General features: G+C 36.7%; 1 protein-coding gene across 1 annotated transcript in view; it reads left to right on the forward strand.

The window, feature by feature from the left end:
- C15H8orf34 (chromosome 15 C8orf34 homolog) overlaps positions 1-18405 on the forward strand; it is a 403376-nt gene that overhangs the window by 251790 nt on the left and 133181 nt on the right. The window contains 1 exon segment of the mRNA XM_071601999.1: positions 13896-14031. Within this exon segment, the coding sequence (XP_071458100.1) occupies positions 13896-14031 (136 nt within the window).

Genomic DNA, 18405 nt, shown 5'->3' on the forward strand with positions numbered 1-18405 from the left:
ACCACACCATTGGGATGATTTGTGCTTTCTCAAAAACAGTGACTTAACTATTGAGAAATAATCATCATATGAGTCCTTTTGCCAGAGTCATAACATAGGGGAACTAAAATTGGGAAACATACTTAAAATGATAATTATAATGATGATATTTTTTATAAGATTTGGCAATGGTTCCATATTTTTAAAAAAGTACCCATTTTTACCTTTTATCATATAAAAATTGCTCCCTATCTAATCATCATCTTTTAATTTCACCAAACTCTCCTCAGGACACTTAAAACCCCAGCCTTGACTTTCTCACATCTGGATTCTGAATTTTTCCTGATGTTCCTCACTGTGTTCTCTAGTCACTGAACACCTCTGCTTCTCTTCCCTGTGGCCTGTGAGACCATCCCCAAATCTGGTCCCTGACATACTCCTCTGAGATTGTCTCTAGATTTCTGTATTGATCACCACATGTCATCACTTTGGTTAGGGCCAGAACTGGGCCTTCAGCTATTCCAGGCCAGCTTGCTTATATAACCTTACCTGGACAAGGGCCCACCCACCCAGAATCTCAATTATTTTTGTGAAAGAGTATTGTTCACGTTCTCTAATGTCTGCATGTTAAAACTTCAGAAAGTGACAAAAAATTTCAGGAAATACAAGTCAAATCTTCCGGTGGATACAGTATAAACTCTTTGAATTTGTGGTGAGTGAAAGTTAAGAAAAATAAAGTTACACTCTGATGTAGAAACCAGGCTGTTAGTCGTGTTTGGATTTGAAAGTGCTAGAAGAACCAGTATTTTCTTCCAGTCTGGAAGAAGAAAAGCACTCCCAGATGTCTTCATTTTTCTGGCTAACAAAAGAACCTTCATGATTTATATAATGATGTGTTCAATTAGCATAAATCTTGAGATTGACTTGCAATCTAAGCAAACAAATTCTAGTCTATAAATTTTGACAAAGGTTTGGTGGTCATATGTTTGTCTATTGATGGTTACAGTCAAAGAAACTATATAGGGACTGGTAGCCAGCAAAGAAGATCTTAGGAATTCTCTTGTTCTTTGCAGTTAACAATGGAGACATAGAATATATGTAAATTTAAAGTGATATGAATGTTTTCCCTAACTTACTGATCAAATCACTTTATTTATTGGTCTCATGTGGTCAAGAAAAGTAAATATTCTGTGACCTACTCTCTCTTATGTTATTAAAATGTTAAAGTTCAACCTAAATTCTGTGACTTCTTTTCCAAATGAAATTCTAACTTAATGTTTTTTTAACCTAACATTAATCTAAAGAGTTAAAGACTGTAATTTCTGGTATCTGATACTTTGTTTTTATCATTTATGAACTTGATTATTATTTATAAACTTTATTATTTATGAACTTGAAGTTGTGGGTCTTCTGATGTACTAAGAAAAAATGCTAAATTTGTATTTGAGGTGTAATTCTAAAAATAGAGTAAACACTTGAAGCAAGGACTTAACATCTTTCTACCATCTTTCAACCACAGCACGTCCCAGAACATAAAGAATGTTTTATTCTCCTTTCTTTCTTTCCCTGTTTTTAGGAAATATCGCTGCCTCACTTAACAGAAACATTTTATATACATTTTTTTAAACTTGTCTAATTTCTGATGTTTTCTTAACATTTTATTTTTAATAATTCACCCTGAATATATAACATCTGCTTAAAACATTTGACCTAATCAGCTTTATCGATGTAAATCAACAAACCAATAGCAATGCAAGGAAAAACTGCTGTATAATTCTTGTGTAACCCATCCATGAATCACTGTGAAGGGACTTAAGTTTGGAAAGCTTTTAATTTTTGTTATAAAGTTCCTTGAAACAGATGTGAAAATTCACTCATCTTCTACACTGTCTAGTTCAAACAGCTGTAAATTATTTCATGGATTACACTTGAATGAAATGAAAGTCCTAGGATTATTTCATCTAGGCAGCTGTTATTTTCTTAAATGAAATCAAAACCCTTCTTTGCTTGATTACTTCTTGGTTATTTGCCATTGTATAAAGATAAAATGTTCTTTCCTCATAAATTAGTTCATTTTTCTCAGTACTGTTACTGTGATGCAGAAGATACATCACGATTTTATAAGCTACCTTTCCGTGACTGCTTTGGCCTTTCTGTTGTGAAAAGAACAAAATGTAGCCCTCTCTTCTTTAAAAGTTTTAAATGTAATATTCACATAATACGCTCACTTCACTTGAAAGTTAGACATGAGAAGTGTCATTGCTGGAGCTTAGCTACTGGGATGATGATTGTATCAGCTTTTCTCAGCCAGATGGTCTCTAACTGCATTGCAAACTTCTTCCCAGGCTGCAAACTCGTCCCTCTGTCTACCAGACATCCATATGGGTGTCTTGAACACAGCATGTGTGAAACCAAAGGTATTATACTTTCCTGTATTTCCTAAAAGTGATAATGTGAAGAAACCTGCTTAGATTTCACATTCAGTCTTTCACTATATCCTACCGAATCTTCTGCCGAAATGGCCTTCCAACACATTTCTTCCTCTTGGTCCCCTATCTTCCAGGTCCTCAAAGATTACACATGAACTATTGATACTTCCCGCCCCACCCCACATCTCTGTTCCCAATTGTTATTTTTCTAATGTCTATAGGTAAGTGCAATGAAAATATTTCTTCAAAAAACTTCTTTTTTCCAAGAAGTAAATTCCATGTAAAGATCACTTACTAAGTGAGTAATTAATTACCTTGTTATATAAAGTCTTAAAGACAACAAATATCAGAAAATGTTTACTCTGTGCTAGATACACTGAGACATTGAGATTACAATAGTCAGTGAAAAAGATCAAGTTCCTATTCTGAGGTGTCAGAAAAGAAATAAATTTTTGAAATAAATAAATAATTGTGTGTGTTTAATATATACATGTGGTTTGTGTTTAAGTATGTGTGTGTGTGTGCATGCATAGATTTACTTAGTGATAAGGGCTTTAGGAAAAAAATTAAGCCAGATAGGAGAGTAGAAAGTAATTAAGTATTCTTTTTAATAGAGTCGGTAAGATGTTTGTATTTATCTCATGAAAATTATTGTTGGATATAGTCAACAAATATGTTCTGTTTTTAGTACCAGTGATTGAACTCAGAGGCACTGGACCACTGAGCCACATCCCTAGCCCTGTTTTGTATTTTATTTAGAGACGGGGGTCTCACTGAATTGCTTAGTGCCTCACAGTTGCTGAGGCTGGCTTTGAACTCACAAGCCTCCTGAGCCCCTGGGATTATAGGTGTGTGCCACCGTTCATTGTTTAGTTGGACTAAGCTATAGAATAGGATAGTTTTTTTAAAAAAAAATATAACTTTTATTAATATGTTTGTGGAATATGTGTTCTAGAATAACACTCTAGCTAATAGAAATATAATGATCCATAAATTGCAGTAATATAGTAATTTTAAATTTTGTAGTAATCATATTTTAAAAAGAGAAATGGGTTAAATTCATTTTAATGATACATTTTATTTAAACCAGTAGATCCATAATATTATTATTTCAATGTGTAGTCAATATAAAAGTTGTAAATATGATATTTTGTATTTCTTTTCTTGATATAAATCTTTGAATTCCCATGTGTATTTTACTTTTTCAGCAGATCTCAGTTTGGACTAGCCATGTTTCAAGTACTCAGTAACAACATATGGCTACTGGCCAATGAATGGGGTGGTGCAGTTCTACAGTATGTTGCAAATGTTGACTGTATTAAATAGGTTTGTGATACTTTGATGACTGCATCATTGTACATTATGTAAGAATACACTAATGAAGAAGTCATTTATAGTAATAAGTATTATATTTAAACACTCATTCTTTGAATACATCAACTCAATACATTTACTTCAGGAATGAATATTTTATAGAGGTTACATTATTCATAATGCTGACTTTGTTCAAAAAATATTTTAAGAACCTTTTTAATGAATTTAGAAAGTTGTTTATTTGGCATATTGGTTTTAAATTTAAAAAAAAAAAAACCCCTGCAGTTATTTTTCTAAAACAGAATTGATCATATTATCTGAATGCAGTGGCACATACCTGAAATCCCAGCAGCTCAAAGCCTGAGGCAGGAGGATAGTGAGTTCAAAGACAGCCTCAGAAATTTAGTGAGGTCCTAAACAGCTTAGTGAGACCCTGTCTCAAAAAAAAAAAAAAAAAAAAAAAAAGACTGAGGTTGTGAGGATGTGATGGGGCTCAGTGGTTGAGAACCCCTGGATTTAATCCCTGGTATCAAAAATAGAAAAAAAAATCACATTATTCCTATTTTGAGACCAAACTCTAACATCACATTCTGCTGTTCTTCTACATCTCATGTTCCCTCTGGTCAGCTGTATAATATTCCCCAAAGTGCAACATACTTTCTCATCTCTATGCTTTTTCACCTTCTTTCATACCCCTGAAAAGTTCTTTGCCACCAGCTCTGGCTTCTCCACTTCTAACTCATGTATCTGCTAACAACTGTCACCTGACTTAATGGTCACGATCACGCCTGACAATTCCTTTATCAGTCAAGTTTCATTCAGAAAATTGAAACTATTCTAAATAATTAAAATAAAAAAGGATTTAATTCAAGGAATTAGATGCTTGGGTTGGAAGGTCTAAGCCAGTGGAGACACCCATAACTTTCAGATGTTTACTGCAGCTGTGGTTCTGAGTCAGCTGTTGGCTGTTGCCACTCAGAAGTTAAGAAACAGCAGGAAGCAGCTTTGCATGTCATAAATCCTCTGCAGTAAAAATATAATGATTACTCCAGAGGAATGCAGAGATTTAAATGAATAAATAATCAATGAATAACCTCACATCTGCTGAAGCCCACCTTATTGGGACTGAGACTATGAAGGGCTTTACCTCTTTGCTACCTTCCAGAACTTTGGTTAAATCTAAACCTATGTGGAGAAGTAGTTAGTAAAATGGTATAAGCAGTGTATTTCTCACAGAGAGAGGCACAGACCAGAGTAAGAATAGTGCTGAGTGCCAAGGACCAATACTGGCTTTTTTTTTTAAACTTCTGTTACTTTCTTGGTGTTTCCGATAGCATTTAAAACATTTTCTTTTCTTCATTTTTTTGAGATAGGGCTGGTCAGATTATGTAACAGTTATAGCTTATACAAATCACCTTGTGGTAATTTTTTAAAAATTACAAGTTGATTTTTTATGATTCTTTTCTACCCTTGTTATCTTAAGAATTATATGAGATTTTTAGTTGAAAAAGTATTCCTGGTTACTTCTAAGAAATTTCTAGTTGGCCAAAATCTCTCCTTAATGTGTTGAATTTTTGTATCTACTTATGGCCAAAGAGAGTCTAAGAGTCTATCTGCTTAGTCTACAGCATTGAGGGGACATTTGGGGAATATCTTAGAGAAAAATTCACTTAGAAAAAAAGGTTCTCAGTAAAGAAAGAAGGAAGAGAGAGAGATAGGGGGCCAGGAAGGAATTCCACAGCTAGAAAAGGAAGGAAAACCGACAAAAATAAAGGATGAAATGAAGAGAGGCTCTGATATTGATATTGTAGGGGAGGCAAAAAATTAATTCCTTTCCTTTTAGATGTTTTATCTTTTTTGCTTGTTTATTTTTGGATGGGCCTGGGAATTAAATCAACATAACAAAGATTAACAGGAGAAAAGCATACAAATTTATCTAAGTCAGTTTTTATGGTGTGGGAGCCCTCATGAGGAAATGAAGAACCAAGAAATGTCCACTACTTACATGCTGAATTGGACGAAGAACAGTAAGTTATGAAGAATCAACAAAATTACGTGGGGAGGCATAAAGGATAAGTTATTTTGGCAAAGTCTGTACAGAGTCCTCTAGTCTAAACTGCCTGTCCTTGATAATAATAATTTGGCTTTTCTTCTAGTAGAGGGAAAGAGTCCTTCACAGGAGAATTTCATCTCTTGCTTGTAATAAACAGAATGAAGGTCAGGGTGATCTTGAACCTGATGTTTTTCAAGTGCCTTTAACTCTGAATAGTCAATATTCCAGAACAGCATATTTGTAACTCCTTCAATACCATGGGTGTTCAAATACTCTTGAATTGTCTGTGTTTATAAAAAATATTCCTGGTATTTCCTCTCTTGATTTATCAGATTTTGAAAAGTCTCTGAACAGACTCTTACTCAAATGCTTTAATTTGTTTTTCTCCCTCTCTTTTAATTTATGCAAAAATTCTTAAGTAGAGACATTTCTGTTTCTTTCTCTTGGTTATTTAATCCAAGACACATGCTTCCTTTAATAAGTTGTTAAGGAAATGGAACTAGTGAGACCTAGATTTGTGTTTGATGTTTTCTGTTTTTTTGTAAACTACACATGGATTTTTAGTATCCTCCCATGACCAAACTGGATTCTTTTTAGCTGTCTCACCCTTTAGATCTCGGTAAGTACTCAGTAATCAGTAGGAGCTCATTGAACTTCTTTCAAAGGATGAATATTGGAAAAAAAGAGGGAGTAGAGATTTCTCAGTGAGACCTCTTCCAAGACTGTTGGAGCCAATTCCAGTGCCATCTTAGCAGCTGCATGTGACACCTCCCAAGCTAGAGGAGCTGCAGAGACAGTTTCAGTTATAGCACTCTGAAGTCTCAGAGGAACTTAGCAAATGAATTCCAGAAGCTTCTTACTCTAAGATTCTCTTTTCTTCCACACTGTGTTAGTTATTCTCAACTGGAAAAAAAGGTGATACCCAGATTGAGGGGGTGGGGAGAGGCCAGGGAATCTTCAAGAAGCCTCTTTAAATACTCTCTTTAATTCACATGTGAAAGGAGAGTTCTGTCAGGGAGTGCCTTCTGATCATCAAAATGTAGTCAATTAAATTTCTGTCTTATTACCTTCTCTACACGTTAAGCAGTCTGAAAATGCTTGCATAATTATCATGAATGCCATTCCACTATTTTGTCTTATTAGTAGAGAAACAGTACAAAGGCAAGGAGACAGTTGACAGGTTTTGGTGTTTAAACATGTCCTCAAATGTAATGAGTGTCCATTTGTCTGGAAACCCTAGACCTGAATGAAACACATGATTTCTTCTTATCAGAAGGAAGAAAAACTCAGAACTCATCTCATTAGTAAGTCAGTGTGGTGAGCTTTGTCCTTCCAAAATTAAAATTGAGAAAGAACTTTTATTTCTGATTTGTAGAAATATGCTCCCCCAATACATTGTTGCCTCATTTAAACACTTTTCTTTTACATATTCAATTTCCTCTTTTTAACAGTGTGAGACATCCCCTCAATTCATCATAGAATTATGATGAGAATGTATGAAGAAGTACCAATTTGGATTAAGCCATGTAGTACAATGCTTCTGGAACTTTCTAAATTGTCAGCCATAAGCAGTCACTCAGCTTCCACTTTAAACATTTCTTGGAATGAGGTGATCATCTTCTGCATGACATTGCACCATATAAGCATATGCTTCTGAATAACTGTAAGAGTTAGAAAGGTGTTACATTAATCCATAAATACACTTCTTTCTCCTAAGATCCACTCCTTCTCTGCAGCCACCGAAGGAACTCTTATCTCTCTCTTATATGACAAACTTTTAGACATCTGAAGGTTGACATTGTGGAAATAAATGAAAACCACTCACCTGTGAGCAAGCAGAGAATATTTCATCTGTTTATCCATTGTGTTGCAGCATGGGATCAGCCACTGTCACTTGCATTTATCACAGACTTCTAATGCAGAAAGGGAGTGGGAAAGCTTTAAAATATAAATAAATAAACAAACAAATGGGAGACTTACAGTGTGTTCTGATTGGAACTTGTTGGCATGTAGAAACTGAAAACAGGTTAATTAGGAGCCGACTATGTTATGTGATTGGTTGGGTTGCGTATTTTGGTTCTCTCTGGTTAGGTCTAATTTGGAAATCAGGGAGAAAGGAGGGAATTGGCCTTTACTAACTGTTCCCTGAATGTTTGGGGCCCGCAGCTGCAGAGGTGGTGGGCCCATGTTCTAATGCAGTGTCTGTATATTGTGTATTGCCCCACGGTCCCTTCTTTTGATAGTTTTCTTCCTTGCAGGAGATTGGTCAAAAGCTGAGGCTAGTGATCCAGGTCTTCACTACTTGATAACTATTCTTCACAGTCAATTATATCACAAGATCTTTTTTAATCATTTTTTTGTTGTACAGTCATTTTGGCCACATGGAAGGATTTAAGATTGTACACAGTGTGGGGAGCCACTCTGAATGACTTGCGTCTTCCATCCTGAAGCAAGAAGTTTTGACCATCATTACATTTTGTAGTGATCTGGGCGTTGTCCTGGTTCAGACATGAGGGCATGTCTTCAGATGTAAGTGACACCCCTTGGGTTGAATTACACTGGCCTGTCCCTTGTAACCTTGCCCCTTCTGGCCTCAGCCTCCTAAGTTACTAGAATGACAGCCAGATACCACCACGCCTAGCAAAACTGCTTTATTATTTACAAAAACAATGAATCGGTAACTCTCTCCAGTGGAATGTCTATAAATAGTCTGAGTAGACTTGTTTTGGAGCTTGCATTAGAGTTGAACTCTCCCGCCTTGATGGTCTATAGAATCAAGATAACTGTGTGCAGATAAAATTTTAAATACTGTTCCTAAGGTGCATGAAACCTTAGGAGGAAGCTGCAGGATGCCATCCTGGCTACAAGGGAAGTAGTATGGTAGGAACACATGTGGATCCAGGAAGAAAGCAGTTGTTCATGACTTGAGGTGAAACCAAGGCTTTTCATTAGCTGAGTTACACACTGAAATCTCGGTGGAAAGTAAGTGATTCCTCATCTGACAAAGGTTGTTGAATTCAAATTCGAAAGTTCCTAGATTCCAAACTCTAGGTTGAAAAAAATCTATTCTTTTTCCTAGGAGAGAGGGACACTGGCAAAGTCAGTGGAGATGTCATTGGCTGTATTTCCCTGTGATCTCATTTAATGAGACTAAAATTTCTCAAAGACATTTTCGTTACGGGGATCTGATGAGGGATGGCATATTCAGCAATCAGAAGTTTAAGGGCTCAAATGGTATAAAGAGAAAAACTGTCATTGTGAGTGGATGATGATCGGGGATTGATAGAAAGTGGGAAGAATGATCATCATTAGGCAAAAAAAAAAAAAAAAATGAATTGAAGGGGTCTCTGGCCTACATCTTGGGCAGAAGCTGTGTACTATCTGAGGTCATCATAGGCTCTGAAGGTCATAAGCCATCTATCTACTTTGAAAATCAGCTGCTTCCAGAGAGTCTCAGAGAATCCTTAGTTTGATGTTCTCTATTAGAGTAGATTCTAACTTTTGTTGATTCAGATCACTTAGTTGTGAAATGGGATTTACCCCAGGGAGTTTTACTTCACTGTTGTTAACAATATTTCCACTGGGGTTCAAAAACAGTTTTTTTCCTCATGTATCCTGTAATAGATGAAATCTTTTGGTTGGATATCAAGAAGAGCCTGTTAAGATGTTTTGGGAATATAACCTTAACATGTTGGCAGTAGGAATGGGTATAATACATGAGCCCTTTTCACTATGTTGCCATGGTCATGTATACAGGGAAGTGTATAGTAATGTAGCTAAAAATTGAAATGCATAGCTCCTTGGTTACCAATTCATAAGGAAATAAACAAGAGTCCCAAAGAGTGTAGACCATACTGATATAAGAGCAAGTAGGAGTGCCTTTGACTAAGGAAGCTCAAGCATTTCTAAAAGTTTTATTAATTTTTATTTCAAAGATATCATTGATTCTTTCCACCTTTCCAGAAGAATGTAGGTGGTAAGGGCAGTATGGTTTCTGAGTATGAGAGCATGTTCTTTGATACTTCTTGTGAAAGTTTGTATTGGCCTCTTGATGTAAAATTTGTATTCCCAAGCCTGGAAATATAAAATCAGTCAATTATTTAGACACTGTAACGACTACAGCTTTTGGGCAAGGAGATATTTCAACCATCCTGATATCAGACATAATAACTAAAACATATCAAATTCCATCCCTCAAAGAATGAGAACTGTATAAATTCATTGGATGGTACTGTGTTTCTGTTCTCACGACTAAAAGGCTCAGGGGTCACTCCAGTTGAACTGGGCTGACTGGGTTGCGCAAAATAACCACACAAGAGACACAGATACCTTTTTCTTTGGGGTTGCTGTGACGGCTCCTCTGACCTTAAGGGTCAGAGAGAGGGCGAGAGCACGCACTGACCCCTTTTATTGAGGAGAAGTTATTTAAATGAGGCAAGGGGTCAGGTTTCAGGGGGCTTGAGTCTATCTTCATGATGTCCACTGTCAGCAGGTTGACTGACACCTGGGTAGGCCACACCCAAGGACACAGTAAGAGAAGGGGACACACACAAGGCACTTCCATGGAAGATTCTATCCTAAACAGGGCAAGGGGTTATATTACAAAGGAACAGGTGAGCATAGCTTCACCCATGGGGCTGTAGCAAGACACACCCATGCAGGAGACACCGACCCTGGAACCCAAGAAGGGTGGGGAAAGCTCTGCCACATTTCTGTGATTGAGCACCTCAGCACCCAGCTGGGGAGTGTGACTCAGTCACTTGTAAGGTTGGTCTCCCACAGGATGGTGTTCAAAAGGCCCTTGAAACTTTGGTTCCTGATCATATTCCACCTTTATAGTAATTTAGGAAACCATATGGTGCCACCAAGACCAGCAGAGATTATCTGAGAAAGGCTAGAACCATAATGTGTCTATCTAGTTTTTCTTTCTTCTTTTCTTCCTTTCTCTCTCTCCGTCCCTCTCTGTCTCCCTCCCTCTCTTTCTTTCTTCTTTCTTTTTCTATTATTAAAATATCATAATTATACATAATAGTTGGGTTCATTTTGAAAAAAATCATACATCCAGTGAATTTGATTTTAATCCCCATTCCCCCTACCTATTGCTCCCAAGGTGAAATTTCCTTTGGTGCATTCATATATGCATATAGCGTGATTTTGTTAAATTATTCCATATTTCTTCACCTTTCCCATCCTCCTTCCCTCCCTCATGTTCTCTTCCTTCTACTCCATCGATCTTCCCTATATATCTATGATATCTGATCCCTGCCCTCTCACCCATCACCTTCTTTCTTTTACTTTGCTCCAGCTTCCACATATGAGAGAAAATGTTCAACCTATGATTTTCTGAGTCTGGCTGATTTCACTTAGCATGATGTAGAAGCGTAGGTTTTTCATTGTGAATTTGACACACTGTGGTTCTAGCCTCACTCAGTTTTTCATTGTTCTTTCCATAATCATGAATTAAATGTTGGTATTTGATAACATTGTTTTTTAATTCCTCCAGGAATTTATCTTTCAAAAATTGAGATAGGATCATAACTTTAGTGAAGGCTGCTTATTTGGCAAAATGATCTGGTATAACGTTTTCTTTAACATCATATTATTTCTTTCTCATGAGTCTCACTCTTTATAACAGTGACCACTTTATATGTAGGACTATATCTAAAATTGTTTTATATAAATTGTCTAATTCTAAATGGAGGTTCCAACAGAGTTAAAAAAAGCTTTTGCTTCTACAGCATCCCAAAGTTATACTTAAGAAGAAAAGTAGGCCTTGCATGTATTTAGTCTGAGGTCTTTCATCAATCAATAAGCTCAAGCAAGTGCAATAGTTCTGCCATCTGTACTGAATTTACTTCACATGGAGGACTCTATTCTTCAAGTAAACTTAAGTTAGTGATGGTGCAGGGAATTCCCCTCACCGCTCTCACCACTCACTGAAATGAACTGACAATAGGCGGAATAGCAGGAGAAAAAGCACACAGACATATTAATGTGCACAGGAACATCAAGGAATGGTGATTACCCACTAACCCACTGATATGCAGAAATTTATGTACCTTCTTCATAGGAGAGAGAGAAATGAGAATTTGTAGGCAAATCTGAGGGGGTAATAAGTGAGTTTTTAGGAGAGTTGAATGAGCTTAAAGAATATACAAGGGCTGCGACAAATGTCCTCTGGATTCCAGGTATGGTGTTTGATTAACCTTTCCTGAGGTTAATCTTTCCTGGATAATGAGATTTTGCAAAAATTGAATTCTATGGAGGAAGAGGATTTCCATTGGTCAAATAAGGGAACTTCAAGGAAGGCTTCCCCTGAACTTCATTAGAGAGCAGGGATCAAGGATGATCGATAGAGGGGGTAGAGGGGGCTAGAGAGATCTTAGGTCTGAGATGGTTTCTTCAGTTCAGCATGTCAAAATACCACACTTTGGGGTATCATTTTCTGAACCCTAATAGTAGCATACTCTACTTAGTAACCTCCAGTTTCCAATGTTAAAGTATGATCCAAGAACAAATAATTTTGGGTCAAGGTTTTCCTTAAGAATCCTTAAAAAAGGGGGGTGGGGTGGGGTGGGGTGAAGTATAGAAAGTTCTTTAACTGATGTAAGAAAATCATGAACTTTCATTTTCATGGAAGGGACTGGAAAGTGGCATAAATTACGGTATTACACTGGTGAACAGTAAGTAAGGAGAGACTCACAGTGTGTCATGAGAGGTTCATTGCTGGCTAGAAAGTATTGTGTGTTCTCAGGCAGTAGTTTTATCTGTATTGATATACAGATCAGTATGAGATCAGAAAGAGAGCCCATAAGGACTCCAGCAAAAGCACCAAGTTTTGAAATGGCAGCTAGGCTGTTAAACGAGGACAGTCTTTGCAACCAGGTCAAAGTGATGAGCTTTTGATAACTTCCCTGAAGCTAAATTAAAACTCTAAGGGCTTCTCCAGATTGCTTAAGCACAAGAAGACAGAAGAGCTTTCACTTAGGACTGCCTGTTGAGAGGTGCTGTTGACCATCCTGCTTCAGAAGGACTATACATGTTTCAGTCTGAGTTGTCACCATCTCAGGAAGATTTCACACTTGTTGAAATTTTGCAATATCCAGTTAAACCTAGAAATGCTCTGAACTGTTTTATGAGGGGTCTAGGTTGTTTTATATCCTTTATTTTATCACAAGAGAATGATTTGCCTCCTCCTGTAGATTATGTCATTAGTAATGGATTACATTTTGGCAAAATATAATTGATTCTTTGAAACTTTATGTCTTTTCTTTACAAAGGCTAAAAGCAAGTTAATGAAATCCTTTTTGTAAGCTTGTATGTTCTTGGAACAAAGAAGTAGATTATGTACATATTATATGGGAATTGAACCACAAAAGAATTTTAAATCATTTGAGTCTTGATTGAGGACCTGGGAAAAATGGAAGGAGCTTCAGGGACCCTCTGGGGCATGACTATCCAGGTATCTGACTGTCCTCCCCAGGAACAGAGAAAAAATTGACAGCAAAATAATTAGACAGTTTCAGGTAAATCCTGATTGGAGGTTTTTGGATGGAGAAGCTGGAAGCAGGCTAATTGGAAATGAAAGAATTATGTAATTGGTTTTAAAGTATATTTGGCTTTTTCTCTTTGGTTGTGTTGGAAAAAAAGACAACACAAAACAAAAACAAACAAACAAACAAACAACAACAACAACAACAAAAAAACAAAAAACAGGCAGCCAGCAGTATTCCAGCAAGTCCTGGCCATTGGGGGCATATTGCTGGAGAGGTTCTGGTTGGGCTCCCCTGGATAAAGTTCCAGGGGAGGCTGTGGATCTGCATTCTATTTCGTGTATGTTCTACCCATTGTCTGTTTGCATTTTCTGTCTCTCACCTTTTTGTGTCTCAGAAATCTTCTCAAATAATTTGTCTCCAACCACATCTAGAAATGATCTGAAAAATAATTGAAGTGTGAGGTTAAGAATTTTGCAAAGGGGTTATATAAAATAATATCTTGCTTAACAAACTATTGGCTTCTGCCTACAGTTATCTACCTGAGGACAAAAAAAAAAAAAAATCCTCTTTAATTCTACTAGACTTATTTTTTTTCTTTCTCTGTGATTGTTTGTGTTTTTGCAGAGGATCTTGATGATTTAAGAATGGAGGGAGTAACAACCCTGGTACCTTCTGGGAGCAAATTTAACCAAGGCCGACCTACTCATCCTGCTGAGCCCCAGGCCAAGGTCACACTGAATATCTGTTCAAGGTGTGCCAGGTAAAACACATAATAGGTATAGCGTACATAAACTTGATCTTTAAAAATCCAAGATTTTGGTGCAAAGAGTGTGCTCCTCTGTGTTCTGAAAAACTTTTCCTTCTAATTATCTTTTGTGCTAACATTGGCAAGGAAGTTAAGTTTATGCAGTTTACCCTTGTGCCCAATGCCACTCAGACCAACAATGAATCAAAGAGTTTAAATTGTCTTCCCTTCACAGCTTGAGACTATTTTAAGTCTCTCTGTCTCTGAATTTCATTTGCTGTCTGCCCTTCTGTTCCTTTTCAAAGGAAGATTCAAGGGGCTCTGAATGTTCAAAGCCACTTTTAAAGCACCTGCATAAAGAAAGAGTTTGCCCAGGTACAATTTGAGATCTGATATTATTGGCCTTTTAACCTGCCCCTCATCCTGTTCACCTCCTGGAAAGAATTTAATCAGCTTGATGCTTTTCAGTTTGGGCAGCTGGAAGCAATCTTTGCATATACTGTATGTGGCCAAAGAAGTAGCTTCTGGTTACTGCCAAGTCAGCTCCCAGTGCTGGTCTAGCAAAAACTCACCAAATAGCTTGAATTCATTCTTTTGTAGGAACTAAATCTCATTTGCAAAGAGGCTTTTAAGTCTGTTTAAATGATAAAACAAGCCTTCTAACCCTTATGTAAATGGTTCAGATTAGCAAGAACAATGTGCTGGCTGGCCAATTTTATCTCCTTTTCTTTATGTCTAGCTGTTCTATTGTACTTTTTTGAGAGGGGATTAGCTGCTTGGAAATTGGGAGGAGGAAAGTATAGGGAAATCATCTCCTGATTTTTGTAGCTTTTCCTCTTTTGCTTTACCCTTTTGGAATTTTTATTTTAACTGTCATTAGCTTAGAAAAATAAAAAGGAGAGCTCTTAGAAAATCAGGGAATGTTGTTTGTGGTCATTACAAAAGTGCAATAGCATATAGTGAAAACACCACGGGGAACTTTGCTGAAGACTAGGAATATTTAGAAAAATGACTTTTTGAAAAAAAAAAAATAAAGCTGTGAAGAAAACGTGTAATATTTATGTGATAATATTTAAAGCATTCTGAGTGTACAAGGTCATCTATGGAAGAGTTATTTGGCATTTTGTTTTAAACTTTATAGTTTATATGTATAAATGTACATTTGTACTTTGATTGGAGAGGGGATGATACTTGGTCCTTCCTATAACTAACAGAAGATCAGGGCATGGGGTGTTTGCTTTTCCAGAAGGGAATACTTATAGAAAGAATTTTTTATGAATCCGTTGAGGATTTGAACCAGGAAAAGATCAAACACACCTTTAACCCTACATTATCATTCAGCTTCCCAATAATAGAATGAAGATTGTAAATCACAACCAACCTGCATTTAAGGTGTTTAGCTGAATTCATTCAAGAAATGTTCATCCAAATAATAATTAGTTATATATACTGTATTCTCACTATATATTACATACAAGTCTAAGTTTTCTAAAAATTAATTTCTATTGTCCCCCTTTTATAGATAAGAAAAATAAAGCATTAGTCAGTTACACAGCTTGTCCAAAGTAACACAACTAGTAAGTAGTAAAACGGTTTCAAAGACAGGCTGTATTGGTCCACAGGCTGCCTCTAACTCCTTTGTTTTGTTGATAATCATCAACTTTTGTCTGAAGGTGAAGACAGAAGTTCCAAACAGATAAAAACAATAAGGTTCAGGTGTTTGAAATGATGGGCATTCAAGATATTGTTTTGTTGGAAAATAAGGCAAAGTCCTTTCAGAAGGAGAAGAAAATATATTGACTCAGAGCAAAGTAGGAAACAGTATAGAAGAAGAGTCTATGCTGTTCATTTTATATGGGCTACTGTTGACAGAGCTTAGAGTAAAAGAAAAACTCATATTGATTGTGAAGAACTATGAAGAATCTGACATGTTAATGTATTTGCAATCTGGTAGCCTGCTGCTGTGTTATACATGTGAGTGGAAGACATGAAATTTCTGGGACAGAGACCAGGGGCTTTTAATTCATAAAATAATGATGATAATAATAATAATAATAATAATAATAATAATAATTAGCATAATCACTTGTTTCCTGAGCTGAATTTCTCACAGAGTGGCACAAACAGTGTTGTAGATTGCATTATGTGAGAGGAATCTTGAGTTAGGAAACCTGAATATTTTGCAATAGGCATAGTATGTCCGGCTATTGCTCCAATGGAACCTCCGTATCTATCTTCAAAGGTTGTTAGCTATACAAACATCCTTGAGCAAATTAAACAAAGACTTTTAATATCTCTCAACATGAAAGACTATGAAGAATTATTTCCCAGTACTACTTAGGGTGGATCACTTTTGTAATGCGTTACTGTCATTATCAATACTTTCCATCTTTAATTCATCATTATCAATTTATGTCAAAAAAATTGCCTCACCTCAACTATTGAAGTTGTAAGCAAGGAATTTAAGACTGCCACATTCATTTTAAGCCAGAGATAAGGATTATCAGAAGCAGAAGTCATAAACTAGAGGACTGTGGTATTGTCCGATTGTTTTGTGTATCCATATAATATTTTAAAGTGTCACTGAATATGTGACTATCTTAGTCCATTTGGGGTCTTATCACAAAAAAATTCATAATTGGGTGGATTATAAATGACAGACATTTGTGTCTCACAGTTTGGAGGCTAAGTAGTCAAAGATTAAGGCACTGAGAGCGTCTTCATGCTGCATGGTCACAGAGTGCTGGAGATGGAACCCAGAGTCTCACACAGGCAAAGCATGAAGTGCTTTACCACTGAACTACACCTCCTCCAACCACTGAGGTCTCTTTTATAAAAGCACTAATCCCATTCATGGGGGCTCTACCCTCCTGACCTAAAGAACTTCCAGAGGACCTGCCTCTTAATACCTTCACTTCAGGGGTTATGTTTCAACCCTGAACTTTAGAAGCATGCAAACATTCAGAACATAACAATTATTTACTAATTTCACATATAAAAATGGGATTTCTATCTTTTCTTAAAAATCAGTAGAGCTGATAATACTAGGCCATTTTCTGAAATGATTTCACAGAAGCAGTTTTCCCTTCTAGACCCTGAGGCCAGCAGTCATACTCCACTGTGTCTGAGTTTGTTTGTCCAAGTTTATTTATTTATACTACTTCTATGAATTCTTGAGGTCATCATTTGTAATCTCTAATTTGTAGAAAAGCTGTGTGGGAGATGAAAGACTTTCCTTCCATCATCTGAAGGTTTAATATTTAAGTCTATGGAATAAACTGACAACAGGCAGATGAATGAGAGAAAAGCTATACAAATTAATTATCTGCATCATAGGAAAGAAAAGACCCCAAACTCAGTGAGAATTAGGAACCTAAATTTAGGTAGGGGAGAGGAGAAAAGGGGTATAAAAAACTTAGGGGAGAGGAAATGATTTTTTAGGAAAGAAAAATAGATAATTGTTTGTGATAAGGTTTGTCTGCATGTGATTTCTTCTAATGGACTTCTGGAGAGTTTGCAGTATAATTTCTAATGATAAAACTCCCAATTGAGTTCCTTTTGGAGGATCTGTCTTTAGACAGTTATGGGGAGTGCAGAGAAAGCCTTTCATTGCATTTGCTATTTTTCAAATGCTTTTATCTCAAAGTAATCAATATCCACAAATAGCATATTTTTGGGGGTTTTCTTCAGCTGGATTGCCAAAGATATACAGTGAAGAATCAGAAGCGGAAGATTGCAGCTCAAGGAACCTGGCCAGGCCATTGTAAGAAGGATCCCATACCAACAGGGAAGGAAGGCAAGATCCCAATGTTTCAGGGTGCCAGGTTTGGCAGGCGTTTAAGGTAAAAAGACTGCAGTCAAAGACCAGGTAATCTCTCAGAATTCAGGTAGCAAGCAAGTTGAGTCTGGTGCTATGGTCCAGACCCACATGAAGAAAAATGACTTTCATTTGGAGCCCAGTATCTATTCCCATTGTTCACATTGTGTGCACCAGTACCCAGCAGGGAAGAGACATATGGGATCTATATCTCACTGTTTTAGAGACAGTGTGGTACTGAGGATAAGAAAGTTTAGGATAACTAATGCTAAATGATATGACTTTATTTACCAATACCTTTCAAGATTTTACAGCCAAAGTAGCCTGGAAAGACAACCTGTGAAAGGGGGATTAATGTCCATAGACCAAATTACATAGTGTGTCTATCATGGGAAAAATTATTCAGATATTGAGAATAGCTGGTTCCTTATCTATGAAATGAAGTTAATATATATTGACTTCCAAGGGTGACTTGGCAGGCAGAGCAGGAAACTCTATGCAGAGGCAGCCAATAAAGTTCTCAAGGCCAGGGGTCTCCAGGGGCAGGGTTTCCTGACTTGCCCAATCCACCT

This window comes from Marmota flaviventris, chromosome 15, assembly GCF_047511675.1.
Source record: "Marmota flaviventris isolate mMarFla1 chromosome 15, mMarFla1.hap1, whole genome shotgun sequence".
NCBI lineage: Eukaryota > Metazoa > Chordata > Mammalia > Rodentia > Sciuridae > Marmota > Marmota flaviventris.